This window comes from Galendromus occidentalis, unplaced genomic scaffold, assembly GCF_000255335.2.
Source record: "Galendromus occidentalis unplaced genomic scaffold, Mocc_1.1 scf7180000077485, whole genome shotgun sequence".
In the NCBI taxonomy this organism is placed as follows: domain Eukaryota; kingdom Metazoa; phylum Arthropoda; class Arachnida; order Mesostigmata; family Phytoseiidae; genus Galendromus; species Galendromus occidentalis.
The window spans coordinates 1,485,812-1,503,836 of NW_003805473.1; the positions used below are offsets into that span (position 1 = coordinate 1,485,812).

At 52.1% G+C, this 18,025-nt stretch overlaps 1 protein-coding gene across 1 annotated transcript in view; it reads left to right on the forward strand.

The window, feature by feature from the left end:
* Nucleotides 1–105: 105 nt before the first annotated feature.
* Nucleotides 106–18,025, forward strand: part of mon2 (Mon2 homolog, regulator of endosome-to-Golgi trafficking) — a 29,306-nt gene continuing 11,386 nt past the window's right edge. The window contains exons 1-16 of the mRNA XM_029112176.1: nt 106–123; nt 932–1,120; nt 1,280–1,471; nt 1,586–2,625; nt 2,899–3,135; nt 3,304–3,664; nt 3,783–4,060; nt 4,230–4,277; nt 4,513–4,600; nt 4,989–5,204; nt 6,287–6,471; nt 6,573–6,644; nt 6,742–6,904; nt 7,016–8,095; nt 8,184–8,339; nt 8,526–8,654. Of these exons, the coding sequence (XP_028968009.1) occupies nt 1,007–1,120; nt 1,280–1,471; nt 1,586–2,625; nt 2,899–3,135; nt 3,304–3,664; nt 3,783–4,060; nt 4,230–4,277; nt 4,513–4,600; nt 4,989–5,204; nt 6,287–6,471; nt 6,573–6,644; nt 6,742–6,904; nt 7,016–8,095; nt 8,184–8,339; nt 8,526–8,654 (4,359 nt within the window). The 5' untranslated portion in view covers nt 106–123; nt 932–1,006. The remainder of the gene's footprint in view (nt 124–931; nt 1,121–1,279; nt 1,472–1,585; nt 2,626–2,898; nt 3,136–3,303; nt 3,665–3,782; nt 4,061–4,229; nt 4,278–4,512; nt 4,601–4,988; nt 5,205–6,286; nt 6,472–6,572; nt 6,645–6,741; nt 6,905–7,015; nt 8,096–8,183; nt 8,340–8,525; nt 8,655–18,025) is intronic.

The following is an 18,025-nucleotide window of genomic DNA, read 5'->3' on the forward strand; positions in this document are numbered from 1 at the left end:
GACGACCACTCGGTCTTTCTCCTGAAGTAACATCGAGTTGTAGTGTTTTCAAAAATTCGTGGGTTTCTCGAAAATAGGTGTCTCGATGCAGCTCGAGGTGACCACACGCGTTGACGTGAACTAGTGAGTATCTACGCACGCTCGAATAATGAGAAATCCCGCTGCTCCATAAGAGAGTCGGCTGACGTTCGCCGTTCGCTCTCTCTCTGTCGGAACCCTCAGTAGATAGAATTTTTGCTCTGATTTTCCAAACTCCATCGGTCGGTACATTTCCCGTTCCATTTATTCGACTCTGAGCAGCTCGTGGACCAGGTCCGAAGGAATCACACGATTAAAGCCCGGTGGTAAATCAAGGAGTTAGCCGAGAATTGTGAAACCAACCTATTACATGCGACTCGGCCAACAGCTATCGAAACTGAGGCGTGAAAGTTTCGCTTGTGAAATAGTCCAGGGCTCCATCTTAGACGTGTTTTGGTTCTATAACGTGGCTCCGATACGGAATCGTAAGCTTCAATTGATTTCGGAGGCGTTGCCGGATGGAGGGGCGATCGATCGACTGCTGTCGAACTGCTGTATTTTGCGCACCCCACAAATCGAGTCATGAACAAGCCTCCGGAGCGATGAAGAGTTTCTGAATTTCACCTCGTACAGGAGGGGTCAGAAGCGCTAATTGGAGTGATCGTCAACTCGATAGTCTGCCGACTCTTTCGAGCCTCGAGCACCACACCCTCGACGATATCAGATTAATGAGAATCAGATTCCGTACTATGTGGATTCTCTGATGCCGGATTGTTTTTTCATGGCTTCCAACTCAATCGGTACGATGATCTTTCGCTCCGGAACGGCTTGTACCCGACAAACTCCTCCACCACTCTCTCTCTTTCTGTTCAATGTTCCTCTAAAAACGCATGGCTCTTCCTTCGATTTTCAGAGCTAGGCTTCATCGTAAGCTGTAGACTCGCTCAGGAGCTGCGATCGGTTTCCTAGGTCCTGCAAGGTCCTCACGATGGCGAGTCGGAATGCAATGAACGCCGCAGACAAGAAACTGCTGGACAATCTGCAGTCAGATCTCCGACAGCTGTCCAACGAGGCGAAGAGAAAGTTCCCCGCTGTCAAGGAGGTTTGTTTCGATATCCATTCGATGATCTTCAATCGAAAATAATGAAAAATAATGATATACGGAGAAATAATCCTCCTCTTGTCCTCGGGAGGAGCGATTCTGTTATATGAGTGATCGGTTCCTTGCAAATCGAAGAAACAATCTATGTCTTTCCAACAGACTGCAGAGTCCGGCATCGTCAAGCTTCGCAATGCTGCCGCGAAGCACGAACAGCTCGTGCTTGCTCTACGCTCGGATTCGCCAGAAATTCTAGAGCCCTTCTTCGCCGGTTGCGACACGAAGCATCCGAAAATTGTACAGATCTCCCTCTCTGCGATACAGCGTATGATCAACATCAAAGCAGTTAACAATGTGAGTTCGCGTCATCTCCCGTCGATAACTTGCAATGACTCGAAGTCGAGACATTCCACGAAGTTTTGGAGGGGAGCCCCGATAGTAATCTTCGTTCGTCTGTTCGATTCACAGCTCGCCGCTTCAAATATTGTCAACTGTCTGTGGGGTCTCATGGAAGCCGGCCTCGAGGAAGTGAAGACGCTCCAAACGATAACGCAGTTGCTGGTCACCACGGACTCCGTTCAAGATCACGTTCTGGCGAAAGCACTTGTCATCTCGTTCCGGCTTCATTTCACGAAAAACGCGACCACCAACAACACTGCGGTCGCGACGATACGCCAATGTGTCAATTGCGTTTTTGAGAGAGCCACGCAGCAGTTGAATGAAAGAACCGACCTCACCAAGGCGAAGCAATGCGTCGAGGAGCTGAAAAGCGGAACTCATTCGGCGCCGGCTTCTCTCGGTAGAGCTGCGGCGGACGCATATTTACTCTTCCAAGATCTCACATTCATGGTGAACAACGAGCAGCCGACGTGGCTGTTGGGTCTGCAGGAAATGACCCGCAGCTTCGGTCTTGAGCTCATCGAGGACATTCTGGCTCAATTCTACCAAATCTTCATAAAACACCCCGAATTCACTTTTTTGCTGAAGGAACGCGTCTGTCCTCTGGTCATAAAACTCTTCTCGCCCAACACGAAGTTCCGAGCCCCGCAGCCGGCTCCGGGCGCTATTCCGGACAAACCCTTCTTCCCGATGTGTATGCGACTCATCCGCATCGTGTCCGTTCTGATAGCGAGATTCTATTCTTGTCTGGTGACGGAGTGCGAAATTTTCCTGAGTCTGATAACCAAATTCCTCGATCCTGAAAAAGCTGACTGGCAGCGCGCGTTAGCCCTCGAGGTTATGTACAAAATGTGTTCTCAGCCAGATCTCCTCCGGTGTTTCTGCATCCATTACGACATGAAGGCGCACTCATCGAAAATTCTCCAAGAAATCATCAACTCGTTGTGCGTCTGTGTCGAGTCGCTTTTCCTCCAAGAACAGCAGTCCTTCATGGTGTCGGCTGTACAGCCGGGTCAGCAGGCTCAAGTCCCGCAGCCGATGTTCAACTACAAGGGAAAATCAATGCTCCTATTGCCCAAAGTCACACAAACGCCTCTCAAGCCTTTATTGTGAGTATTTCAAATGCGCTCATTCTCCTTAACTTTCCTTATACCTTTATCTTTTCGTGGATTCAAAGAACCGCGTCTCAAAATCCGATTCCTTATTTGGACAGTCATCGGTGAGTTTGTTTTCCTCGCGCTCAGAGAAGGCTCGCGCTACCGTCACGGCCACACGCATCCATCTAGACTCTGAGCCACCCATCCATCCCGCGAGAAATGAGATCATGTCTAAGGAGTTGCGTGTGTGTGTTGCAAACTCTGAACAAGTTTTCTTTTCCTCAGCGCGGAAATGTTGGATAAAGTTGAAGTAACACCAGTTCCTGAAGGATATTGCCTATCGGTCGGGTACATTTCAATCATCGAGATGATCACGTCCGTGACGAAGCTCATCCATAAATTCCAAAAGCAACAGCCTGCGAGTGAAGATGAAGCGAACAACAACCAAGAACTGTGCATACAACTGGTGCATTCCTCCTGGGGAGGCCTCATTTCAGTTATGGGGCTCCTGCTGGAAACCAGGTAAGAATTCCTCCCCGACGTTCTTGCTTCTTCAGATTCGTCGGCCTTCGAGTTCATACCGGCAGACCTTCGTCTTGGCGCGGGAACCGCTTGCCCGAGCGCCCGCGCTCCCAGCGTGACCCCCCCTTCCATTGGGCTCACCATGGCAAAAATGAATTTTGGTTCCAGTTGCGACGACCAGATCACGGACACACTTCTGAAATGCATAACGCAATTCGCCGTGCTGTGCGGTCAGTTGAACATGTGCACTCCTCGCGACGCCTTCATCTCAGCCATGTGCAAGGGCTCGTTGCCGCCTCACTACACGTTGACTGTCCTCACAACGATCTACCAATCGAGCTACGTGTCCCCTCGCTCGGTGTACGAAGCGGATTCCGTAGTCGACATGCGTCCTTCGCTCGGACCGTATCTCGGGAGTGGTGGGTCCCTCGACGGGGGAAATGACGTAAATCGGGATCAGATCGTCGCCGTCGGGACGCCCCTTCCGACTAGATCTCTACCGCAAGGAGCGCATCAGGGACCTGTTATGGTAGGCAGATTTTTTCAGAAGCGTATACATAAGTGCCGAAGTCTCGGAAGGTCTTCCGCGTCCCTCCGGGAGAGTTGAGTTTTCCCTCTTCTAATTTCATCGAATATTCTCTTTTCAGTTGACGGCCAAGAATCTCCAGTGTATGAGGGCTATTCTGGCTCTGGCGCAGTCGAATGGTGCCATTTTGTCAACCGCGTGGCACATGGTCCTCACTACCCTCCAACACCTCGTGTGGATCCTCGGCTTGAAACCAGCGGCCGGGGGCGGCCTCAAAGCTCCCCCAACTGGTTCCAATCAAGGAAACTCGAATGCCGGAGAGTCTTGCCTCACAACGGCAGTGACCAATGATTTACCGGTTCTGTCCGCGATGTTAAGCCGCCTCTTCGAGAACTCACAGTAAGTTTCCCGATGCACTCGGTCTGAATTCGCACTTTTTCGCATTTCCTCGAGAAGGATCTTCCGTGGCGGGTTGGGTCCGCGGATTCTCAATCAATGCATTCTTGTAACATGAATACTTCGTAATGGAAAACTAACATTGTGTAACGTATCGCACGCTGCTACGTAGTTACGTTCCGCTAGCGGGAAGTGTATCTCAAGTTTTCCATGCGTCTGAGTAAGTATTGACCAGTGATTGCTTCACTGCCAGAGGAGACCACTAAGGCTCTTCCTTAGATTCGCCCAGGTCGCGTTTGTCTAGGTCGGCTTGACTTTTCGCAATGAGTGGATGCGAGTACAGGTCAACGCATGCTTTATTCCTCTCTGCTCCAGTCGCAATCGCCGTAGTGCTACCGCATACCGATGAGCTCAGTATCCGGAGAAACTCATTTTAAATGCTTGTCGTTTTGCAGAAACTTGAGCGAGGTCGCCCTACATCATCTGATCGATGCTCTTTGTAAATTGTCTCAGGAATCTATGGAGTTGGCATTTAGCAACAGGGTAAATATACCGCCGACTCTGTTCGGTCGCAACTGACAAGTCCGTCGATGTCGCAGGATTCTTCTGCAAACGAATTCGGGGAATTGGCTATCTTAGCCGGACTGCTTCATTGGTCGAGAGCGATAGTCTATCGCGATGGGGCCTCGGATCCGATTCGCAGTCTCGCTATTTAGAGCGAGATCAAAACTCGGAATCCCCGTCCTCGATCGATGTAAATGACTGTAGAAGAAGATTGGAATTATATCGAGCGTTCGTGTCTGATCTGGCTTAAATTCAAAATCACGTCGCGAATGATCTCTCCGGAAACATTATGAATTCGAGATGAGGACGTGGGAAAGGATTTTTCTGAGAAATTGGCACGAATCCGACTTATGATTTTCTCTCGTAGGAACCCTCTCTGTTTGCGGTTGCTAAACTCCTGGAAACTGCCCTCGTGAATTTGGGCAGAGTGACCGTATTCTGGAAGCCAATGACCTCGCATCTCAACGAGGTTTGTCAACATCCCCATACAACGATGCGAGAATGGGGCGCCGAGGCGTTGACATATCTGGTGAAGTCTGCCCTCAACTACAAGGAGTACAACCCACCTCTCGCAGAGAATCCGGTGAGTGCATGCTAGTATTGTCCGTTTCGGCAGTCACGAAGCTCGGCCCGATCAACCTTTCCTTTGCCTGATCGTGCGGTGATGAAAGGGGCCTGTTTCATCTTGCCCAAAGTCTTATTACGTCAATGTGTCATTCAGTACTACGCCGTCATTCATTCACCGTTTCCTCGTGTCGTAACCTATCGGCTTACTCCATAGCCATTTACGAGCTCAACGAAAATTACGTGCGGCTCCGTCCCGGACCTCTGAAACGAGGCGGCTCCCGATGATGTAATGCGAAACATTGTATCGTAAGCTGTGCTTGTTTTCGTCCGATTCGTGTTTTCCCCCACGGGGAAGGAATATCAGCCCTCATTCCCCCGAATTCTCAGTCGTCTCTCGACAAAGGTATCGATCTTGAAACTCATTTCGAGTAGAGAGCTCGCGTCGTTGAAACGCCGACTCTCTGCCGCGATTTGTTCCCGCGAGAGGTTCGTGGAAGAATCGAGCTCGCATGATGAGACATGCATGTAGTATACCGGTGACGTCATTAACTCAGTATCCTGAGCGCCAGCGAACAACAGCAGCGTATCGCTCGGAGTTTTGACCGTCTGAGCGCATTGTCGAATCAGATTGTAAGCGATCGATTCCACTGCAATGCTCGGCACGGTGGTCGCAATCTGATAGGGTTGAGTAACATTACTTTGTTTGCCGTACGGGCTTGTCTGAAGTCCTCAGATGCCCTTTGCATAAAGGCCACGGGCTCTGCCCCCAATCCGTGGACTGCTTGTTTTTGATGAGCTTAAGCTTGTTTTCGATCGATCGAACCGAAAGAACATTCTGGACGCTTTGCGTCCGACGATGCTCGATGGAGAAAAAGGGTGCATTAGCGACGTGGGCGAAAACGGAGCGCCGAAGCGACGACGCGTCGTCAACGAGTATCCCGGATGAACGCAGAAATGTGCCTCATGGCTCCGTTCCGTCCTGGGGCGAATGTCTGAGCCTGAACACTTCTGTGCTCAGGAGGAAACCTCGAACGTGGAATGAATGAATACAGAACGGAGCATCGGTGACATTTTGTCAGACTTTCTATTTATTTCCAGCAATTGCAGCAAATGTTGTTGGCTCCTCTGGTGGATATGGGTTCAAACACACTCCACTTCGATATTCGTGCCAAGCAGATTGAGTGCACGTTGGCAATTCTACACGCCGGAGTCGCTGGCGAGAGCCTAGGTCATGGATGGCAACAAATTCTCTCGATCATCGGGAACATAACGGATAACCAGGGGTCAGTTCCGCAGGGTAGCGCAATCAGAGCTGAGAAAATTACCGTCGTAGGAATTCGCAGCATCTCGAAGAATCTAACACGTTGCATCATTGATTCCACAGAGTGATATGCGTCGGCGAGAAGGATGCCGACCCGCATTACCCGCTACTCGTAGCGAAAAATTGTACTACAGGGTCCGTATTTCACTTGGGTAACGGCGTTACAAGTTTCGTTATGCGCTCACATTTCGTTACTCGTATCTAAGCGTCGAGCCGACTTTTTTCATTTTAGGGAAGCCTTGGTACGATCGGCCTTCCAGTGTCTCCAGCGCGTGGTTGCGGATTTCCTCTCGATTATGCCATGCTCTTCGCTACAACTGTGCATTCAAACAGCTGCAAAGTTCGGACTCCAAACGCAAGATCTGAATGTGTCCTTAACGGCCATTGGTTTATTGGTAAGCGCTCGATAGATCGCGGACAATGTCCGGTCCCGAAGCGTCGGGCTGGGGACGAGCTACGAGAAGCTTCTCGCTCGTCTTGTGACAGTTCGCTCGATTTGTTTACAGTGGAACATTGCGGATTACCTCTACCAGAACAAACAGCGAGTGTCGATGGAACTCGGCCAGACTGGATGCTCCGTATCCGTGGGCTCGAAAGAAGGATCTCCGACGGATGGATCTCTCTGCAGGGAGTTGACAGCGACGTTACCGCCTTTCGATCAGTTGTGGATGACGCTCTTCTCTTCGCTAGGGGATCTGTGCGTCGATCCGCGTTCGGCCGTACGGAAATCCGGGGGACAAACTCTGTTCTCGACGATCAATGCGCACGGCGGTCTTCTCGAACAGCAGACGTGGCAAGCGGTTTTGTGGAATGTCTTGTTCCCCTTGCTGGATAGGGTTCGGAATCTCTCGGGAAGCGCATCAACGGAAAAGGTCACCGACATGGCGGGAAATATTCTTATTCATCACTCGAGAAACACGGCTCAGAAACAATGGGCGGAAACGCAGGTGCTGACTCTCGGTGGAGTCGCCCGCGTATTCTACGTCAAAAGGGACATACTACAGAGCTTGGGGGATTTCGGACGGGCGTGGGCGCTGCTGCTGGAATTCATTGAGAATTCAGCGCTCTCCAAGAACAATGAGGTGTCGTTATCGGCGTTGAAAAGCTTCCAGGACATGTTGCACATGACGTCCAGGGGGACCGTGCCGTCGAGTAGCGCGACCAGTGTTTGCGGTGACTCGGTTTCGATGTCGGGGGCGCCTTCGCTCAACGGAGACAGCGGCCTCGACTCGCTTTCGTCCGACAAGGCCGCGGAAGAGGCGATGCTGTGGGAAACCGCCTGGAAGGTCTGGTGCACGATCGGACTGAATTCGACGCAAGCACCCGCCGGCGAGGACAACCACGAGATCTTCATCCCGTCTCAGCCGTTCCTCACCGCCCTCATCCACATTTTCCCGCTGCTGTTCCAACACATCAAGCCGCGATTCCAAGAGTGTGACCTGCGCAAGCTCTGTCGAGTCCTCGAAAACGCTTCCGCCGTGCCGATGCACGCGGATACCGCGCCTTTCATCTTACCGTCTTTGACGGATGTCGTCGTGAGCCCGCTGCAGGAGGCTATTCTGTCCACGATCGACACAATCCAAAGGGTACGCCGTCAGGCCTCGGCTCGGAATATAATCATCGATCATACGACTTCGTCTCTTGCTTGATTTTGTCAATAATTGGCATTTACAGGAAATCCTGTTCTCTTCGTGTGAGAACCTCTGGGACATGCTACCGGTCCTATTCGAACAGCTCTTGCGCTTCAGCACGTATGCGTGTCAAGCTCCTTCCTTCGGATCGTTTTCTCCGCCATGCAACCATAACAATAACAACATTGTCAAGCCTGTTGTAAGTATGGATTCTTATTCCCTACAACAAAGATAGCTTGTATCGAGTTGTCGTCCGAACGATTTCATCTTCGGTGCTCTCGAGGCCGTGTATGGAGTGAGAGAGAAGATTGAGCTCCTGCGGTGGGCTTCTCAATGCGGTTTCATTGTATCGAATCTCATTGTGTTTTTTTTTCTATCGTCTCAGACGGATTGGGTCACAATGAGTTTCGTGCCGTTCGGCGAAAGAGCCATGGAGATGAGTGTATCGCTATATACACAGATCGCAAATAAACGATCTGTAATCCAGGCCCACATCCTTCATTCGATTATCAAGGTGAGTACGTTGATTCGACTTAGTGAGAACGTTTCGCCGGTACGCATCGATCCCCCCCCCCGATGTTATTCCGGTCGCGTAGCGTGACTGGGAGCCGTCGTGAATTTCACGCGATGGAACACTGAATCTCAGTAAAATTGGAGAATTCGATCTCGCGGCTCTGCCTATTGTTTTCGAGCCAGGAATCGCCTGCCGGAATATGACTAGACGAATGAGCCGAGTTCAGGCCCGTGTTTCAATCCGCTCGCGGCGCACGCTGGAAGTCAAGCGAGATTGCCAGAAGCGATGATAGAAGAAAATCGGATCCGGTCGAATGAAGTACGCGTGGGATCGACGTTCCATTAAAAATAAGCCTGGCCGCTTATCTATCGGAAGTAAACAAGCCGGGGATCGTTTGTGACGGAAAGGGCATGATAAAAGAGGAGGTTTTTTGGGTTACATTAACCCTGAAAGGACTTCACCTCGAAACCATTCACCAGCTCGAGCTTCCTTGTGCAGGAGCCCAGATTCCAACGAGCGTGATTACGTCAACGACGTACCCTGAGCCGAGAGGAGCATGAGTGGTCAATACATTCCGAGGGACCGCGGAGCCCCATCCGATTCTGGCTTATTGGGACGGGAGGCCGGATTGTCGCCGGAACGCCCGCTCGCGGATCTCTCAGATTTCCCTTCTGGGGTTTTCCTGTCTGAGTCTGCCGGGTTGCCCCTGGTTGTGCGGGAATACGAGAAGACACTTCGGTTTCGGGTCAACCATATGCTTTATTAATCATGAGAATTTAATTCTTTAGATAAAGTTTCTGTTTGAGCATACGTTATGGAATGAAACGTGATGTTTCGTTCACCACGTGATATACGGAGTAACATCGTAAATCGGAAAAAACTCATCTCTTTCATCGCTGCGATGCGAACATTCAGCGGAGCAAATGATTTCCATTATTCGCTAGACAACTCACTATTATATAAGAGTCTGATTCGAGAATAGAGATGAGAGCTCTCGTAGTTCAGGTAAATTACACACACATCAAAAAGATATTTTTACTAGAGACCCCTTAGATCTGGTCACGCTTGCCATCGCGCTCTGCCGGAACACGACGTGCAAAATTAAAGCATTCGGTGTCCATCATAGTGGATCGGTGGTTCGGGTGGACGAGCAGTAGTTTGACGGTTTGAACTTTCGGACTCGATTCGGACTCCGTTCTATCGCTGCTGCTGCTGCCGACCCTCGCCATTATTGTCGGTGTTCCCACTGATCGATTTAGCTTCGATTTGTGCCGAGGCTTCGATCGGGACAGACATTGTTGCTAGATCAGCCGATGTTGTTGTTCTCCTGGTGTAAAATTGTTCTAATGATTATTCCCTTATTAGAATTACGCCTAGGAATATTGTGACTCGACAGCTGGGGTCTCAATTGTTATAATGCCTCTTGTGACATAGGAAATAACAGCAAACACGCCTCGCGGGCTCCGTATTTACAAATGTAATATATATAGAAAAATAAATAGTCAATAAACGCAAGTCGTCCATTGCCTCGGCATGCAGTGCTAGCGGTTCGGATTGACGAGCTCTCGTCACCGAGAATGATGTTCCCTTAGTATCAGTCTGACTGATTGACTGCCGGCCGGCCGCGCAGGCAATTCGTTCTACCTCAACGAGAGCCTTAATTCAACTAGAACATTTCCGACTAGGAACAGGGAAGAATGGGTGAGGTTATCAGTCTGTCGCAGGCCACGCCGATTAGAAATCCGGATAGAGAGTCAGCGGGAGGCGTATACGAGAGAAATCGATGATTCTGACGAGCGTTCGAAAAGAATCCGTCTGATTGGAGGGTTTCTGGTTGTCCTCGGTTACATGTCACCGAACTACCGGAGCCTCCTCCTTCTCACCTCCGTCTCTCAGTTAGTCAGAAGCTAAACTGGCTGAGCAGTAGTAATCCAAATGTACCGACCGAGACAACGATTCGCTTCCCTAGCGCGGAATTGCGTAAAACTATGGCAGAGCGCGTCTCTTCCTGCTTCTCCGGATCGGGAACAATTATTTCAACTCTTCGTAGAACCACAATTCTTAGCAGAAGTTGTCTGCCGCGGCTATCACTGCTTCTGAGTATCACAATCGTATCACATCTCAGCGCACTCTACTCTCGGTCAACGGTTGGGTCAATTCGAACGTTGTTCGAAAAAAACCAAGACCCATTCACTTTTCAAGGACGGCCTTTCGGACGCCGCGCACCGAATGCTGAAAGGCATCCTTAAAAAACTTTCCAAATCCGTTCCGATACAAAACACGAACTTTCATCACAGCTCATCTGTACACCCATCTTTGTTGGTTGGTTCTTCCCCTCGTATGCTGTTGTTACCGTTGCTGTCATTCCGTAGCTCCGGCTGAAGCGCCGAAGAGAGAATCAATCACGGGGATTGATTTTTTGCTTTCACTCGTGTTCACACAGACGATACTTGGGCATTAGCTGATGGCATAATAATCTTCATAATCATTACGTAACGGAGCAAAGCTAATGGATTTACTGGAGAAACACCGGTGTTGTATCCTGTAGCGGTGGGGTAGCGGGGGGACAGACGTCGGCGTGGGGTTTCGCCATGGGTCAATGTCGTCGCCGTCGAATGAATGGAGGTGCAGAACTTCAACAACGGCTAAAGTGCGACCGCTCGGAATTCGGTCGCACTCTGATTGTTCGCGAACTGTCGTTTGAGTCGTGATAGGAGCGATGATCTATCTATGCGGCCAGAGTTGGGGCGACCAAGCGCGGCTCGTAGTGTAAATTGGAATTCCTTTGACGAAGTCGCGCAACATCTATTCCTCTCGGAGGTCCATCTTGTTGAGAGTCTCGTTGGAACTCTCGTTGAGCCATTGCGTGGAGCTGCTTATTGGTGCTAATTGAGGACTGAAGGAGCTGGGGCGAGGGGGTTCCTTGGGGAGAGGCTTGATGCTGCTGCTGCTGGTGGTGTTGGTGTTGATGTTGTTGATGGTGATGTTGATGATGTTGTGTACTGAGGCTGACCCCTCCTATCATGGGGCTAGACGGCCGAGCTTTCTTGTGACGCAGGATCGCTGGCTGCAGGGGGTGTTGTTGAACCGCCGCTGTCGTCGGTGGACTGCAACTACCGCCGCTCGTGTGACTTTGAAAACTGTTTTCACTACTTGTATTCGACGACTGCGTATCGGTCGCCGGCTGGCCTAGTTCGAGAGGTCGGACACAGACTTCGGTGGGGGATGGCGGCGTGAGAGCCACACGATGTGGCAACGGACTCAGATCAGTAGCATCGGGAGAACTCGACATCGGTGAGGCCGAAATCTCTCGCCGACCGTCCCGACCCTGAGGTGAGGGACTGCGAGATGAAGACACGACCGCGTGCGACGACGCGGCCGACGATGACGGAACCAGAGGACGGGAGGGCGGTGACGCAAGAATGATCCGGCGCATCTGAAGCTGCGGCTGTTGCAAAGTGGCTATGGGGGGCAACCTCTCATGGGGGGCGTGATCGCCCGCCGCTACCGGGATGCTCATTCTGCGTGGCGGGGGAGATGCACTCAGACGATTCAGATACTGACTGTTGTCCTGTTGGGCTGCGGGCCCCGACCCTACGACTTGGTCGGGGGACTCCGATGACTGCGGATGAAGCGAGAGCGATGACTGAATTTGCGGCTGCTGCTGCTGTTGTATCTGATGCTGTTGCGAATGACTCCGTCCGTTGGCGGTGGCGGGAGGCGACTGCTTGCTAGTTACGTAGAGTAGCTGTCGAAGCTTGTCGACTTCACTCCGGAGCATTCCGAGTTCTGTCCTGAGTTGAAGATTCTCTTGCTCGAGATAGAGCACTCGTAACGTCGTCTGCTGCTCCTTGATGCGACGAAGTTCTCTGGAACGTTTAGCCGACTCGTTGTTTCTTTTACGCCTCTCCCAGTAAGCTTCGTCCTTACACTCCTTCGGAATAGGCGTCGGTAACTTCTTCTTCTGGCCTGAACTCATCTTATGCACCTGCAACGATAACGTAATGAGTGACGGAACGAACTGTCGCCGTCGTCTTCTTCATCGATGACGTTCTCTGCCTACTTCTACGATTCGGGGCACTGAGGCAATGCGGACTGCTCACCAAATCATGCGGTATGTGTTGCGGAACGAACGACAGTTGATGCTGATTCAAGGCGTTTTGATGCGAGCCTATTGAAGAGTTGGGCAGGGTGTGCGGGGGCGGAGATACCGCGCCGTCCGACGACATCACCGATGAAAAGCTGCTGTGTCGTCCCTTGGAATCGTTCGTTCCCAAAAGGATTCCCCCGTGGTGTTGCATCTGCTGAAGGACGAATTTTTGAGATCAGACGGTGGGATGCTACCCGGACCTGTCACGGAGACGGCTCCTGTCTCCGAACACCGGAAAAGACATGCTCGGCTTATGTCCATTCGTCTAGATAGTTTCTATCCCGGCGTTGCTATTGTTCCGGGAAAATTGTTTGTGTCGACATACGTAAGCGCTCATGAACATTTCACATTAGAAAATCGGTCGCTCTCGTTTCCACTGTTGGACTTTCATTCATAGACTCATTCAAGCGTCCTCTCATTCAAGCAGTAGTTCTGGTCGTCGTCGTCGTCGACGACGTCGTTAGACCCGGCTGAGCCAGGAAGAGGCTTTCCGAGGGAAAAAGCGAGAGTCAGAACTCGCAGAAGCGAGTAAGTGTAACAAACGGCGACGGAGGAGGGCGCGCGTAACCGGGAAGAGGGTCTTTAAAAGGGGCTTAGTTGAGAGTGAGGGCCAGACGTGGAGGACAGTAACGCTCTTGACAAACAAGTGAACCAAGTCTAGCCAGCCAGCCATCTAGTGAGCGAGCTAGCTAGCTAGGCTGGAAAGAAGCGAAAGAGAGCTTCAAGGCCCGCTGGGGAGCCGACGAATAGCCTTCCGACTGTGGCCTAGCGGGGAACGGGGGCGTTTGCGGGACCTACCCGGTAACCCAGTGTTTATCCGACCCGTCAAGGACCACGCCGGCTGGCAAGGAGCTCCGTGCTTGGCGCCGCAAACTTCCACATCTTCTCCTTTCCCGTCATCATCGTAATCCTTTACTTAGTGGCTTAGAACGTTCGTTCGGCCGACCGGCCGACCGAACGCCGCCCCCCTCAACCCATCCATCGGCGACGGGCCCGTCAGCCAGTCGGTGGCTCGTTGGTTTTCGTCTACGAAGTTACATCTCGTCAAAACATCTACCGTCGGGGTGGTCGCCGTTCGTTCGGTCCGCATCGAAGCGAACATCAAGCCGAATGGGATCCGCCGCTGTCTCGAGAACGGCTCGATGACCTTGGGTCTAGACAACGGCTGCCCCGGCTCTCGCTTCCTGTATTTTCGCATTTCTGACGGGCCGACCCGCTTTGCGCTAGTTTCCCCCAACAAAGGCTGTCTCGACCTCGTGGCCTCGACCGAGAGTCGACTCTGTCCCTCGACGCGTTCGAATGCCCTCCGATGCGTTCGATCACCGGAAAAAAAGCTCGGATCGATACGAAGGCCGTTGTTTCCCTGTTTACTCGTCTGGCCTCTCTGTCGAGTGTATTCGAGTAGATCCGCGTCCCGATCGCGCGGACTTCGCATCGTCCGTTCCCCAAAGCTATCGTAGGCCGTAGGATGGGAATTTTACTCGTCAGAGTTGTTTTCTTCCCCTTTGAGTGGTGGACCTACCTGCTGCATGAGATGCTGCGTCGGTGGCTGACCGAGCTGGGAGAGAAATGGTGGAGGTGGCAATGGGGGTCCCGCCAGATTGCCCTGCCGTCCGTGGCCCTCGTGAACTCCGTTGAGATGGAGGGTGGGGGAACTCGAGGCCGAACTGCTCAGCGGGCTATTGTTGGTCATCTGGCGAAGGTCTTCCCTGGAACAACAATGCGACAACATTTATACACTGCTCTGAGTATCCACTGAGCGGACCGACGGCGGCTGAGCGGACGCACGAACAAACGAGCGTACGTTTTCACTGGATCGCGAACCCTCGCTCAGTGGTCGGTTGTTTGCTGTTGCTCTATCGAGACTACGTCTCTGCACGAGAGATATACGATCTATACTTGTTTGCTTGTTGTTTGCGTGTCCGCAAGAGAACATCGGCGGTTCGGGTTTTTTTTTAGCGACCGCCGTCGTTGCAACTTTCACAGTACGTTCCGCCGCTGTTTACGTCGCGGATTTCTCCGAGACCTCGAATCATCGGGTGTGCGTGAGAAGAGCTCTTTATGCTGCTTTTCGATTCGAAAGCTTCCAGCACAACTTGGACGGGGCTCGGGCACAACTCGGGCACTTCGATTGCTTCAAAATCTTTACCGTGGCGCATGAGGGTCCCTCATGATGAGTTGGGGAGGTGGTGGATGATGATGCTGATGCTGGTGGAGCGATCCGTGATCGGTTTCCATGATATTGATGTTGTTGTTGTTGCTGTTATTGATGTTGTGGTCACCGTTCATTCGAGAGCTCCCAGTCATCGGCGAATCGACATCCATTCGCTCCTGTCATAGAATTTCCATAAGAATCGAGGTGTCGAGTGATAATCTCTCATCGACCATAGAAATAGTCTCGCCCGACTCTCCTTCGCTCCCCGACAGCGGTTTCGGCTAAATTCAGTATTCGAAGCTAAATATTCACTTACGACTCCCCGTACTCTCATATGGAGGGAAGCGGCGTTCTTGATCACACTCATGTCGATAGCGTTGCAATCTTGTTCTGACTCGGAATCGGATTCTTCGTATTCTGCATGGTACGCTGATGACATGGAATCACTTCTCAAGCGCACATCCATCGCGTCAGCTGTACATCGTGGAGCTTGCAGGAAACTCGATTCTGGGGGAAGGAGATAAGTGCCATCAGGCATCTCAATGATTCATCGACATCAGTAGCGTGCACGGAAACGCGGGCCTGAAGCCATGTGACAACGACGGTCGAAGGGAACCCTCCTATGAATCATTCAATCAATCAATGGATCGTCGGGTCCACCGGGATTTTAGCGGAGGATTCGACCCACCATCCCCAGGACCGCTCTCCCCCTCGTACTGTACTCAGCGTGTCACCTTGTCACGGACGACTATGTCTCGACCCACGCAAGGGGACCCGCTTCCCCCCCGAACGACGCTGCGACACTCGCTAGAGAACTCCAACGGCAAGAGACGAGGCCAGGAACTCGCCCCGATTCGTTGGAGCTCGCCTGTGGGAGCGACTGTTGACAAACTTGTCAAACTCGGCAAACTTGTCAAACCTGTTGTTGAAATCCTTGAGGGACGGTAGAGTATCAGGACGTTGTAGAGTTCGAACTAATCCCCGCTCATCGATAAAATAATGAAGCGCGATACGAGACATGCAGGTAGTTTCGTTGGGGTTCCGGACTACGAAACTCGCACGCGCACGCACGAACGACCGCACGCACAAGTAGCCAGAAAGCAGCACTAATCCATAAAATAGAAGGAGAGGAAGGAGAACCAACCGGCAGGACGGCAACAGTCAGGAAAAAGCCGTAGACGGGTCTGTCTGACACTCAATCAATCAATCGGTTAGTCTGTCAATCAATCGGTCAAACATTGAACGTTGTCGACGGCACTCGGCGAAAACTTCCGGGAGCTCCGCTAGTTCCGGGACACAAGCGTGGAGTGAAACGATGTGTCCTGGCGTCGTCGTTTTGCGTCGCTTGCAGGTGGAGAGAGCGTATTGCGAAACCTGGACTGGGCGAGAGTGCGTCACCGTATATCTCGCAGGCCCTTGCTTCGGCTCGCCCGCTGGCTGGCCGACGGGCTCGGGCGCCGTATATGTCACCGTATAACCAGCGTTAGCCACACAGCAGGCCACCATCTACTATGCTAGTACCTAGTACGGAGGCATTAGCCAACTGAGGGACTGACTGCTGAGGGTGAGGGACCGAGTGCGCATTCGCTGGCGCCTCCTACCGGAGGAGGGTCAGACGTCGGTCTTTGCTGTGAACTAGAATGTTGGGCCTGCCGAGGAGGGGGAGGTCCAGAGGTGGGGGTGGGGGAGGGGGATTCGGACTAGGCGGAAGGGGCTCTGCGGGGCGGCGGACCGGCTGCTCGCCATCCGACTGTCCGACTGAGAAACTGGGCCTTACCGAACGGCCGGTCGGTCGGCCGGCCGTCTCAGCGACAGTCGGTAGGGGGCCGGAGCGTCTCTGAACTTGGGGCCGTCACCTAACTATCGGGACAGCCCCATTGATCGTTGTCAGCGCTAATCGGTTCCGCGGGTTTCAAATGACGCCGCCGAGGAAGCCGTGACGGTGCCGGCAAAGAGAAACATTGTCGAAGTTCTGCTGCTTCTCCATAGACCAACAAAAGGTACAAAGGCCGTCAATGTTGCCATTCTTCTGTTTCCTGAATTCCGCAATCGACATCGCTGTCGCTGGAGATTGCCCTGGTTGGACCTCCCTCATAATCGGCACCGCACAATGACTCGGCCAATGACAGCTGACATACCGAACGTCAGCATCGATCTCATTCTCTTCTCTTCGCGGTGTCCGTCACCGACTTGTGAGGACGTCGGCGTCATACGAGGGGCGGATTCCCCCCCCCCCCCGCATCTACGAGAAACTTCTCTGATACATTGTATCCAAAAAATTTGTGTGAGGCACACGGAAAGCGCTGTCAAGACGATGACGCAATCGCAGGCGGTGACGTAATGATATCGACTCCGTGAACTCCCACAATAGCCGAATCTCCAGCGTTGGCACTCTGCTTTCGTGCTGGCGCGGAACTCGTGACTTCGGCGAGGAACTTTGACGTCTTTGTGAAGTACCGAGGTACTGAGTTCCGAAAGTCGGTTTGCGGCATTTCTTCGCGCTTGAGTCATGACTGAAAAGAGATCAAGCGTCTCGATTTCGGAAAAGGGGCATCCCGCCCGAGATCATTGACTGCGAGGAAGTAGTAGCTCGTAAATTCCGCTAGTTGTTGTTTACGTCAAGTCTCATGGAATTTACGACGCTATGAAACCGTTGATGACGCCGGTCTCTGATGACGTGTTCTAGACTATTGTAGGTCACACGATATTATTTGAGTGAATCACGCAAATTACGCGAATGGAAGCTAGGACCGCGAGGAGGCCAGCACTGTCCGCTGGGTTACCGGAGAGGCTTGCCATGCTCGGGACCCGCGAGCTCGTAAGAGGCTCGGTGGTTATCCCGTTCAGCGTCCCGAACGAACCAATCGTTAGCCGACAACCTTGCGTCCAGTTGGCAAATGATGAGTCAGCTCACTCAAATATAATTCTGGCGAGCGTTCATTCGTCGACAGACGATGCAGCTCCTGAATACGAATGACGACCGGTATCGCGCCCGAACGTAGACCTGGTCATGATGCAGGATGACCTCGTCAAGAGAGTGGGCTGCGTCGATTCTCTGTCCCTACA